Here is a 13,483-nt window from a genome sequence, read left to right on the forward strand (position 1 = left end):
TCTGGTTCCCTTTCACTCCTTGCTCCAGAGGGAAGTAATGTGGACCCACACTATACCTGGGGCAAATTAATCCCAGTTGAGCTCCACTGACCAGTGCACTGGAGAGCAGAATAAAGGCTCCACTCACTCTCTGACCCTATCAACTTTTCATCCCCAGGGGAAGGTGAGTAGCAACCCCCACCAAAGGATGATCTCATGCTGTTGCCTATGATGCAGGTAGCCAGAACAGGAGAGTAACAGCTACCTTGCTGCCCAGTGCAGGCTCATTAGCTGAACCACAATCTGGCCTTACATTTGCAAAATTCAGTTATGAAAGAGTATTTACCTGATCACATACTATTTCCCACAAGACCCATCTATGCATGTGCAAGTGAACAGTACGCATAGAATGAGGTAGGTCTATGTGGATCTGTGCGTTATTTCAGACAAATTCTAGGCCTGATTCTGACATTTTTGTTTACATTGAGTTTAATGGGACTGCTCATATAAGTACTACTCAATGTGATTAGTGTTGGACAGTTGGACCCTAAATCTGGCCAGAAATAAGGGTCAGATCTGTAACACTGTCTCAGTCATGCTATATCCCTACCATATTAACTATGCATTGTTCATATATGAGCAATGAATGAGCACTCCTGTGGAAAAATAGTGCAAGACAATGTGTTTAAAGACTGCATGCATTCAAAGATGGTATGCATGTGCACAAGCAGACAGAGTAAAGATTGAACAGGCACCATCAACTTTGGCATTTCCATTTTTTTTTAGAAATTACATTAACATTTTCCTTTAGTACAGAGTAAAAAAAAGACAAACCCTCAAACCACAAAATTATGTTACAAAATCTGTGGAACTAACAATAGTGAATATCCATCATCATCTTTTTCTGCATGCATTGTATTTTGTCTGTTTAGAGTGTAAAATCTCTTTGGTGCTTTGGACTCACATGTCTTAATACACTTTTTGAATGCGGCATAAATCTGAAGCAACAGCAATTAAAGCAAATATATTTGAACAAATAGGATATATTTAAGTTAAAATAATTGAGAATGACTCTACAATTTATTGCCTATGTTATTCTCCAACCATTTCTACATTTTCATCTGAGCTTTAATGGCATCCTCCTTCAGTTCCATTTGAAAGTGGGCAAATGAAGAAATAAAAAAGAAATATATTATATATAAATAAATAGAAATATATAAATAAAAGAAGTATTCACTAGAACGTGGAAAGCAAACTAATCCAACTGATTAAATCCAAGTAAGTCTTAGAAGAGTGATTCTCAAACTATTGTACGGGTGACCCCTTTCACATAGCAAGCCTTTAAGTGTGACCCTCCTTATAAATTAAACATACTTGTTTATATATTTAACACCATTATAAATGCTGGAGGCAAAGCGGGGTTTAGGGTGGAGGCTGACAGCTTGGACCCCCCATGTAAAACCTCAAGACCCCCTGAGGGGTCCCGACACCCAGTTTGAGAACCTCTGTCTTAGGACAAGGTGATCTGACATTTCCCTAAACAGTGTGCGCATTTTGCTACACATCTATTTTCTTCCTGCTCTAGTAAACTGAGTAGTATCCTTGATTTTGCAACATATACAGTTTGGATTGTGCTACTTCACAAAAAAGCAGATAGGAATTTTAGTTACAATTTTGCAGTTGCTGTTACTTGGGAGTAACCTGATTTGCTTTGCTTGGGTCTCTGTGATAATGCTTTTTGTTCCATGGGTACATTTGTGGTGAAATAGGAGTTCAGCATCCAAATCCAGCACACCTATAATAGGATTAAAATAATGAGCTGCCACTCATTTAAAAGATAGATGTCCATACTTCCAGTCTGATTTTACCTCCACTTGGCCGCTGAGCTTTACTGAACAAGCTGAAAATAGAAGCGGAGACACTGTTTTACAATGCCCAAGAAGAAGAAATGAGCACTCTTAGTGAAACATGGGAAAAACATACTGATGTGGATTCTTGTTATGTAGTGCATATGACTATTGTTGCCATGGACAGTTCCGTTTATAAATCACTAGTCATCACTGCACGTGTTAGCAGTTTGATTGTTAGGAAATGGAAAGCTAAGCTGCACAGCACTTACCAATAATGTAGGTAAGCAAATTAGTTTAGGAGGGCAATTTGGAAGCACAGTTTAGAAGCACAACATGTTTAAGTAGATAGAATCCTCAGTCTCATTCAGTTACTTTTGTCTTCTAATTCATAAAAATGTTTGTGCTCTTAAACACCTGTGATTGAAAGCACAATTGTTCACAGAATGGGCACAGGTAAATCATGAGGTAGCATAATCGTGTGGCAATGGACTGTGAGTCAATAACCCTTGGTACTGCCACCAACTTGTTTGTGAACTTGGACACGTCACTTCCCATCTCTGTCCCTCCATTTCCCTTCTTCTATCTTGTCTCTCTAAACTGCAAGCTCATTGAGGTCAGGACAATGTATAACTACGTGTCTGTACAGCGCCTAGATCAGCATCCTGGGGTCCTAGAATCATAGACTTTAAGGTCAGAAGGGACCATTATGATAATCTAGTCTGACCTCCTGCGCAGTGCAGGCCACAGAATCTCACCCACCCACTCCTGTATCAAACTCTTATCCTATGTCTGAGCTACTGAAGTCCTCAAATCATGGTTTAAAGACTTCAAGGTGCAGAGAACCTTCCAGCAAGTGACCCATGTCCCACGCTGCAGAGGAGGTGAAAACCCCCCAGGGTTTCTGCCAATCTGCCCTGGAGGAAAATTCCTTCCCGACCCCAAATATGGCTGTCATAAACAGATGGTTAAGGGTTAATGTCTGTTTTACCTGTAAAGGGTTAAGAAGCTCAGTGAACCTGGCTGACACCTGACCAGAGGACCAATGGGGGGACAAGATACTTTCAAATCTTGGTGGAGGGAAGTCTTTGTTTGTGCTGTTTGTTTTGTTCGTTGTTTGCTCTTGGGAAAAAGAGGGACCAGACGTACAACCAGATTCTCCAAATCTCTCTGAATCAGTCTTTCATGTTTCAAACTTGTAAGTAGCCAGGCAAGGCGGATTAGTCTTATGTTTGTTTTCTTTCAACTTGTGAATGCTTTTTCTTTTGCTAGAAGGATTTTTACCTCTGTTTGCTGTAACTTTGAATCTCAGGCTGCGGGGGGAAGTCCCTCTAGTCTATATGAATCTGAATACCCTGTAAGCATTTTTCCATCCTGATTTTACAGAGATAATTTTTACATTTTCTTTCTTTAATTAAAAGTTTTCCTTTTAAGAACCTGATTGATTTTTCCTTGTTTTGGAATCCAAGGGATTGAGTCTAAACTCACCATGGATTGGGGGTGGGGGGCGGGAAGGAAGGGAATGGTTAATTCCTCTTTGTTTTAAGATCCAAGGAGTTTGGATCTGTATAGCTTCCCAAGGCAACCCAGGGAGGGGAAAGTCTGGGAGGGGAAAGGAGGGGGGATGGTTTATTTCTCCTTGTTTTAAGACTCAAGGGGTTTGGGTCTTGCGTTCCCCAGGGAAGGTTTTGGGGGAACAGGAAGTGTGCCAAACACTATATTTTTGGCTGGTGACAGCGTACCAGATCTAAGCTAGGAATTAAGCTTAGAAGTGATCATGCAGGTCCCCACTTTTTGGACGCTAAAGTTCAAACTAGGGAAAAAACCTTGACAAGGGTGATCAGCTAAACCCTGAGCATGTGCGCAAGACTCACCAGCCAGACACCCAGGAAAGAATTCTCTGTAGTAACTCAGATCCCACCCCATCTAACGTCCCATCACAAGCCATTGGGCATATTTACCGCTAGCAGTCAAAGACGAATTAATTGCCAAAATTAGGCTATCCCATTATATCATCCCCTCTAGAAACTTATCAAGCTTAGTCTTGAAGCCAGATATGTCTTTTGCCCCCACTACTCCCCTTGGAAGGTTGTTCCAGAACTTCTCTCCTCTAATGGTTAGAAACCTTCATCTAATTTCAAGTCTAAACTTCTTGATAGCCGGTTTATATTCATTTGTTCTTGTGTCCACATTGGTACTGAGCTTAAATAATTCCTCTCCTTCCCTAGTATTTATTCCTCTGATATATTTAGAGAGAGCAATCGTATCTCTCCTCAGCCTTCTTTTGGTTAGGCTAAACAAAGCAAGCTCTTTGAGTCTCCTTTCATATGACAGGTTTTCCATCCCTGGATCATTCTAGTAGCCCTTCTCTGAACCTGTTCCAGTTTGAATTCATCGTTCTTAAACATGGGAGACCAGAACTGCACAAAGTATTCCAGATGAGGTTTCCTCAGTGCCTTGTATAATGGTACTAACACCTCCTTATCTTTGCTGGAAATACCACGCCTGATGCATGCCAAGACCGCATTAGCTTTTTTTCACAGCCTTATCACATTGGCAGCTCATAGTCATCCTGTGATCAACCAATACTCCAAGGTCCTTCTCCTCCTCTGTTACTTCCAACTGATGCCTCCCCAGTTTATAACAATAGTTCTTGTTATTAATCCCTAAATGCATGACCTTGCACTTTTCACTATTAAATTTCATCCTATTACTATTACTCCAGTTTACAAGGTCATCCAGATCTTTCTGTATGATATCCCGATTCTTCTCTGTATTGGCAATACCTGCCAGCTTTGTGTCATCCACAAACTTTATTAGCACATTCCCACTTTTTGTGCCAAGGTCAGTAATAAAAAGATTAAATAAGATTGGTCCCAAAACCAATCCCTGAAGAATTCCACTAATAACCTCCCTCCAGCCTTGACAATTTACCTTTCTGTACGACCCAGCCAGTTCCTTATCCACCTTTCGATTTTCATATTGATCCCTATCTTTTCCAATTTAGCTAATAATTCCCCATGTGGAACCGTATCAAATGCCTTACTGAAATTGAGGTAAATTAGATCCACTGCACTTCCTTTGTCTAAAAAATCTGTTACCTTCTCAAAGAAGGAGATTAGGTTGGTTTGGCACAATCTACCTTTAGTAAAATCATGTTGTATTTTGTCCCAATTACCATTGACAATGTCCTTGACTACTTTTTCCTTCAAATTTTTTTCCAAGACCTTGCATACTACAGATGCCAAACTGACAGTTCTGTAGTTGCCTGGATCACTTTTTTCCCCTTTCTTAAAGATAGGAACTATATTAGCAATTCTCCAGTCATATGGTACAACCCCTGAGTTTACAGATTCATTAAAAATTCTTGCTAATGGGTTTGCAATTTCATGTGCCAGTTCCTTTAATATTCTTGGATGAAGATTATCTAGGCCCCCTGATTTCATCCCATTAAACTGTTCGAGTTTGGTTTCTACCTCGGATGTGGTAATATCTACCTCCATATCCTCATTCCCATTTGTCATCCTACCATTATCCCTAAGCTCCTCATTAAAGACTAAGGCAAAGTATTTGTTTAGATATTGGGTCATGCCTAGATTATCCTTAATCTCCACTCCATCCTCAGTGTTTAGCGGTCTCACTTCTTCTTTCTTTGTTTTCTTCTTATTTATATGGCTATAGAACCTTTTACTATTTCCCTTTGCAAGGGAAAACTCTACTTGGCTTCTGGCCTTTCTCACTTTATCCCTACATGTTCTGACCTCAATAAGGTAGCTTTCCTTGCTGATCATTCCCATCTTCCATTCCCTATAGGCTTTCTGCTTTTTCTTAATCACCTCTCTGAGATGCTTGCTCATCCAGCTTGGGCCACAATTCCTGCCAATGAATTTTTTCCCGTTTCTTGGGATGCAGGCTTCTGATAGTTTCTATAACTTTGACTTGATGTAATTCCAGGCCTTCTCCACCTTTAGATCCACAAGTTCTTCAGTCCAATCCACTTCCCTAACTAATTTCCTTAATTCTTTAAAGTTAGCCCTTTTGAAATCAAAAGCCCTAGTCCCGGATCTATTTTTATTTATCCTTCCATTTAGTTTAAACTGAATTAGCTCATGATCGCTCAAACCAAGATTGTCCCCTTCAATCATTTCTTCTATGAGGTCCTCACTATTCACCAAAACCAAATCTAAAATGGCAACCCCTCTTGTTCGTTCAGCAACTATTTGGTGAAGGAATCCATCAGCTATCGCATCTAGGAAAATCTGAGCCCTATTATTATTACTAGCACTTTCCTCCAGTCTATATCTGGGAAGTTAAAGTCTCTCATGATCACACTTCCGATTAGTATTTAGTTCATTAAAAACATTAAAAAGGTCTCTATCCATATCCAAATCAGATCCTGGTGGTCTATAGCACACCCCAAGCACTATCTCAGGGATGACTCTAGTAGCTTTCTTCCCCAATGTGATTTTTGCCCAGACAGACTCTATCTTATCCATACCACCCCTTCTTATTTCTTTACAGTCTACCTCATCATTGATATAAAATGCTACTCCACCACCTTTGCCTTTATTTCGGTCTTTCCTAAACAGCACATACCCTTCAATACCTGTACTCCAGTCATGACTACTATTCCACCATGTTTCTGGTATCCCTATAATATTCGGTTTCATTTCCTGCACTAGTAACTCTAGTTTCTCCATTTTGTTATGGAGGCTCCTTGCATTGGTGTACAAACACCTTAATTCTTGCTGTTTGGCTTCACTCACATTCTTTACCTGATTAGGTCCAGACGTTCTACCGCCAGTATCACCTATTAGAATTGTATCTACAGTACCCTTCTTCAATATGTCTATTATCGTACCCACGACAGTATCCTTTCTTGAGTCATTTTCTTCCCTCTCAATGTTAAATTCCGGTGTGGAGATTACCTGGACATCTCCCAACCATCTCCCTCCAATTTCTAGTTTAAAGCTCTCTTAATCAGATTTGACAGCCTCCATCCTAGAAGTCTATTTCCCTCCCTACTCAGATGAAGTCCATTCCAAGAGAACAGTCCTCTGTCCATGAATGCTCCCAGTGGCCACACATCCCAAAGCCCTCCTTATAGCACCACTGCCAGAGCCATCTGTTGATCGCCAAATCTTGTCACACCTTTGTTGCCCTTCTCTAGGGACAGGCAGAATCCCACTGAAGATTACATGAGCCTTGATTTCTGTAAGTGTCTTCCTCAGCCTGGCATAGTCTCCCTTGATACGTTCCTGCAAGAATCTAGCTGTATCATTCATTCCCACATGAAGGACAATCAGCAGATTCTTTCCCACTCCCGTTAGGATCCTCTTCAGCTTCAGGTCCACATCCTATATCTTAGCACCGGGCAGACAGCACACCCTTCTGTTCTCTGGATCAACTCTAGTTACAGGCCTGTCTATTCTTCTCAGTAAGGAATCCCTAATCACGTAGACCTGCCTTTTCCTGGTAACAGTGCAATTCTCTGGTTTATCCCCTGTTCCCTCTGGCTGCAAGTCCTCTTGATTCGTATTCACTCTTGCAATCCTCTGCAACCCATCCCGTATCCTCCTGGGTCTCATGTTTGGTGTCATCTCCATTGACTCGTCCCCTCTCCTTATAGGGCTAGCTGCTTTTCTCTTCTTCCTTGCCCTTTCACCTTAAGCGATCGCCTGCTGTGCCCTTTCTTCATTTTCCAACCCCACAAACCTGTTCCTGAGCTCTATTGCTCCTTCACTAGTCCGTCTTTTTCTCTGCCTGGTTCACTTAGGTCACATGCTTCCACCGTCCACTTTCCTCACCCAGCAGTCTCCTCTCAGAGTTCTTTGGTCCTGCTTCCAACTGCAAGTCTGAATTTTTCCCTTCACCTTCCTCATGTTTTTGCTCCATCATCTGCTCGAACCCTCTTCTAAACTTGACCAGAGTTTCCACCTGCATCTCCAATCCTCGGATCTTTTCTTCCATCACCTCTATCAAGCGGCACTTCATGAAGACAAAACTCTTTTCAGATACCCCCCTCAGGATCATGTACATGCCACAGCTTCCACATCCAGTCATCTTCATTGTGTCTTCCACTGCATGAGTCACTACAACTGCTGCCTCTGTACCTGTCATAGGCTTCCCACCTAAATCCTGTAAATCTGGGAAACACAAACCAAACCAAAACACCACCACCACCCATAGCAAAACAAACCCCCAACAAGCACCAAGACACTGCTAGAACACTGCACACTACCTTCAGTTGTCTGTGTGTTCCTATGCCTGCCTCTCTTAGTCTTCTCCTAAACTCCCATTCAAACTCCCCTGTTTACAGCTCTGTTTGCTGGCTCCTGTGCTGCTGCAGCTGTCTATGCTGCTGCTTGACTAGCTGGCTATCTTTATAGGACCCCTAATCAGAGAAGCCCCGCCCCCTAATCAGGGCTCAGCTTCTCTCCCAGCACACTGCCCTTACCAGCCTCCACAAATACAACTACAAATACAAATAGCTACAAATACCTTTTCCTCCAACAGAAGTCCTGACCTCAGAGGGGGATTCTAGACATTATTGTAATACACAGTAGGAACAATAATAACATTTTTGAAATGTAGCCCTAAGTGATAAGTATTTGAGATAAGAACATAAGAACACAAGAACAGCCATCCTGGATCAGACCAAAGGTCCATCTAGCCCAGTATCCTGTCTTCCAAGAGTGGCCAATGCCAGGTGCCCCAGAGGGAATGAACAGAGCAGGTAATCATCAAGAGATCCACCCCTTGTTACCCATTCCCAGCTTCTGGCAAAAAGAGGCTAGGGACACCATTCCTGATTTTGTGCATCAGATACATATCTAAAAACTATGGAATAAATGTGCCTGTCAAATGTGTTTTTTTTAGGCAATGTGAACAAAGAGTGTATTAATCTCTCAGTACACTTCTCCATTTACAATTTTTAGTGAAAACGTTGGTTATTTTCATTATGCCTGTGTAAATGTATATGAAACAAAAAGGTAAGGTAACTACTTATTAGTAATATACGTGCATATAAATTGAGGCAGCAGAGTGAAAGTTAATTATTTTATACCTGCTAACATCTGTCTGTGGATTTGGATTAGAAGCAGGAAGACCCTATCAAGGATCAGATGGTCATCTCCTATGAGGATACATTATAGGACAATTAAGTCTAATTTAGATCTTACAAAGAGCAAGCTTGTGAAATAGATTTGGATAAAGTAGATCTCTGGGAATTGGGAAATTAAAAAACACTGAAGTAATAAAGGTAATACATAATAATTGGAGATATATCAATCTCCTAGAAATGGAAGGGACCTTGAAAGGTCATTGAGTCCAGCCCGCGGCCTTCACTAGCAGAACCAATTTTTGCCCCAGATCCCTAAGTGGCCTCCTCAAGAATTGAACTCACAATCCTGGGTTTAGCAGGCCAATGCTCAAACCATTAAGCTATCCCTCTCTTTATTTCAACAACAGCATAGATGCTTATTTTAAACTGGAGCTGGACTTAGCATTTTGGAGTGTAAGTATGAAGCAACTTCCTCCATGGCCATTTGTATCCTATACCTGTCCACCAAGATCATAAAGAGCGGGCATTACTTGGTTTTTATACCATGCCATCAGCATAAGGATTTTGAGGAAGATGATTCTTTGGGGATACCCTCAAAACTTAACTAACACATTATACATCCATAAAAGAGTGGGAATTTTTATGTTCCCTATCCTCCAAATGCAGTAGCAGAATCCTCATGCTTGTCCTTTTCAACCTTAGCAATCATTGTACGAAGCGACAGAGAGTCCTGTGGCACCTTATAGACTAACAGAAGTATTCGAGCATAAGCTTTTGTGGGTGAATACCCACTTCATCGGACACAAGCATCTGATGAAGTGGGTATTCACTCATGAAAGCTTATGCTCCAATACTTCTGTTAGTCTATAAGGTGCCACAGGACTCTTTGTTGCTTTTTACAGATCCAGACTAACATGGCTACCCCTCTAATCATTGTACGGGTTTTCAGAACTGTCTTCCCAAGGAACAGGTTCGTTCTTTCTTTCTATCTATCCAATTAACTTCTCTTTACATTTACTTTTGTCTTCACATAGATAATGAATTCATCATAAACCAGAATTTCAGCTATCTCATGGTAGGACATACAATATATTATACATCCCCTTCTAAGAAGAAGTGTTCAGAACCTAGCCTACACTTCTTTAATACACATTAATTTACACTCACACAAATAAGTTAGTTTCTCACCCTTAGTCAGCAAAAATTGAAGAGCGGAGCACTTTGCACTGAGGTCTCATTTTACTAAGACTTTCTTCTGCTAATATATACTACAGAACATTGACTTGTACTTCACACAACTAAACTTCATTTCTCAAAAAGTCTGGGGGAAAAAGGCCTATTGAATCAATTAGGCAACTTGAGATTCAGTCAATTCCTCTTCTGTGAAGTCACCATATCTATTATCTACAGGCTATCGGAATCCTCATGCAAAATGAAAGAAGTCAGGGCCTGATATTTTAAATTGCCACCACTTTGTGTTAGCTACAATACAACATAAGCAAAGGGCTGATCCTAGTCCTATTAAAGTAAATGGCAAAACTTCCACTGATTTTGGTAGTGCAGAATCAGGCCTAAGCCTATCCAAACAAAGAGCGCAAACTATTCTACAAAGGAATTGTCCATGCAGAATGTAGGGCTGATTCCAATCTCGGTTGCTGACATGAGAATCAGGAGTGGCTCCTAGAAGTAATGGCGTCACACTAGTGTAAAACCAGTATCAGTCAGATCAGAATCAAAATGATAGCATGCTCTAAAATATGTATTTCTTTGCCATAAAAGCAATAGATGATAAATAGGTCCATGAGTTTATGCAGAAATATGCATTCAAATATATATGGACATATACCACTCTCTACATAAGCCCTCCCCCTCACAAATACTCAGGGGGAAAAAATTGCTTCCCTACACACTTTAAGATCAGTCCTAAAAACCAATGCTCTTTTGTTTTATTACAAAAGAGATTGGATAGGAGAAGGATTCTATTATAAGCTACGATAAGTGTGCATTAAAACACTACGACACAGTGGCAAAAGATTTGGCCAAATTAATATGTATGGCATCACCTCTTTGAAATAATCCTTGTTAAATTTAAAAGTGCAATATCATTAATTCTTAGTTTCTTTCTCTCATGTTTCTGCCGTTAAAATAATTAATCTGTAATGGTTTTCAGAAAAAAAAAACTACTTTGCACATTTCTGAATCACAAATGGCATTTTATGTTTTGCTGCCCATATCAGCATCAGCATCACTAAAGTTTTATACAATAAAAACTTTATAAACCTCTAATATATCTTTTGCAAAATAAAAAAATAAATAAATAAGGAAATAAAATAAAGCAAGTAGCACAATAAAACAGAATCTAGCACCACTAGATGGCATTCATTCACTGTAGTATTCACACAGTGGCACTAGATACTGAAAAGTGAATGTTCAGAGCATCAGCATAATATGTGGGATTACGTGAGACACAAAAAGAATATACTTCCTCAAGTTATTTTCCTATCACTTAGCAAAATGCTCTTTCCTAACTATTATTTTTTTCTGTCATTTAAGAAATAGCTCAGAGAGAGAAAGTTATACGGCCAGATTCTCCAGATGAGAATGGCAACATTTTAAGCCCACTTGGCACAGGTATAAATGGCTATACAAAGTACAAGGCAGTGGATAATCAAGCCCATAGTCTTTCCTTTACATAACTGCTGCCTTCGTTAACTAAGGAAGAACATGCCCTCTATCCCTTCTCCAAAAGATCACTTATTTCACTCTTTTCCATTTTCATAAATACTTTGCTATGGATAATAACACTCCCCTTTTAAATGTGTGTAATAATGATTTCAAGACCTTGTACAGCTGGAAATATGTTGTCTATGATGTTTGGAGAACAGTAAATAACCCTGGATAAACATAAACAATTTCATCAAATAAAATTGGCATTTAAAATGTATATTTTTGAAAATAGATGCATAGATTATAATGCCCGAAGGGACCATTGTGATCATCTAGCCTGCCCTCCTGTGTCGCACTGGCCATAGAACTTCCCCAAAATAATTCCCTGAGCAGAGCTTTTAGAAAAACATTCAATCTAGATTTTAAAAAATCCAGTCTAAAACTTGGGGGACTCTTCTTAATCAACTTGGGAGCTGGGTGTTGTTCTGCCAGCCAAGAGACTTTGGTTCAAGACTCCCCAAGCACTGATATGTTAAAGCTCTGGGCTGATGTTTGAGCAGTACGAGCATTGCCTGCTGTCTCAGAAGTGGCTATCCACTCTGACCTGAGAGCTGCTGTGATGGAAGCTTAATATCAAAATGAAGATGGGGAGAAAGTGGAGATAAAATATTGGCCCTTGAGTAAACATTGGGGAAACCTTGTCTTGACTGGCAAAAATAAATGAAGGGTAAAGCTTAGAGGCTACCTTTATGGAACTATAGTAATGGGTTTACAGTGACATTAAAAGTTGTATTACCTGTTCTAAAAGATTCTGAAGCCTCTCTATTTCACAGTCTATTACAAATTTCTTTTCTTGTCTTCGATCCAGGTCTTCTAAAAGCCTCCTGTAGCTGGCATCATTAAAATTCTCCACACATATGGCACTGACTTGCCAGCTATTTTGTCCCGCTTTTTCCATAATAGCTTGAAGTATTGAGTAACCTAAAAGAAAAGGATACAATACACTAACAACACAATCTTTGCATTTTATGAATCATAACTGATATTAATCAATATCAAATCCCTTAATGTACGGTCTAATAGAGAGGGGATTGGGAGGAGTCATAGCTCCTAGGTCCAACTCTGCTACTGGCTACTTATGACTTTGGGCACAGCACTTAAACTACCTATAAGCTTAATAATTATTATTACAAGCATTTATATGGCCATCACAATGAGCAATAAATTGATAAATGGAGATGACACTGATCTAGCTCACAGGGAGATTGTAAAGCTTAACCAGTGAATGTTTGTGAAGCGCTCTGAGGCCATTGAATGAAAAGCACAAACCCCACATGGAAGTGCAAGGGGTAAAGACGAGCACAGGGCTCAGGCAGCTGCACACAGACACACCTGCAAAGCCTGCACAGGCTGGAGGCAGAGCTTTGAAAAGGGGAGCAGAGCAGTTCAGACGCAGGCAGTGAAAGGGAGCAGATGGCTTCTCTGAGGGGGAAGTACTGCCCAGGATTCATTGCCCAGGACCTGAGAACACAAGACTTGTGAAAACCCACAAAGGAGAGGCAGGTGACAGAGTGTGCAGGTCAGAGAACTGATTGAAGTAATCTACTCTGGGAAGCCGAAGGAAAGTGGGGTAGGATGTGGTCTGGGAGAGGCAGTGGCTTAGGACCCCAAGGTGTTGGGTGTAGCTGCCCACCCTTGGGCCCTAGACCGGCACCAGTGGTTCTCTTATCCACTCCAAAAAGTCAATACTAGAGCAAGAGCCTTTCCCTAGTGTGAAGGGCCAGCTGGAAAAGACTAACTGTTCAAGGGCCCTGCCCCAAAACCCTTCTGCTAAAGGGGAGGAATAGAAACCCTGGGGGTGGGGGCACTGGAGGAGAGGACTGTGCATCAACAGCAGACAGCCTGCCAACCCCGACCTGATCCCTAG

General features: G+C 40.8%; 1 protein-coding gene across 5 annotated transcripts in view; it reads right to left on the reverse strand.

Moving 5' to 3' along the window:
• GRIA4 (glutamate ionotropic receptor AMPA type subunit 4) overlaps positions 1-13,483 on the reverse strand; it is a 310,980-nt gene that overhangs the window by 105,998 nt on the left and 191,499 nt on the right. For all 5 annotated transcript variants that reach the window (XM_050927824.1, XM_050927831.1, XM_050927838.1 and 2 more), the window contains exon 4: positions 12,353-12,537. In XM_050927824.1, the coding sequence (XP_050783781.1) occupies positions 12,353-12,537 (185 nt within the window). The remainder of the gene's footprint in view (positions 1-12,352; positions 12,538-13,483) is intronic.

Source organism: Gopherus flavomarginatus, chromosome 1 (assembly GCF_025201925.1).
Source record: "Gopherus flavomarginatus isolate rGopFla2 chromosome 1, rGopFla2.mat.asm, whole genome shotgun sequence".
Classification (NCBI taxonomy): Eukaryota; Metazoa; Chordata; order Testudines; family Testudinidae; genus Gopherus; species Gopherus flavomarginatus.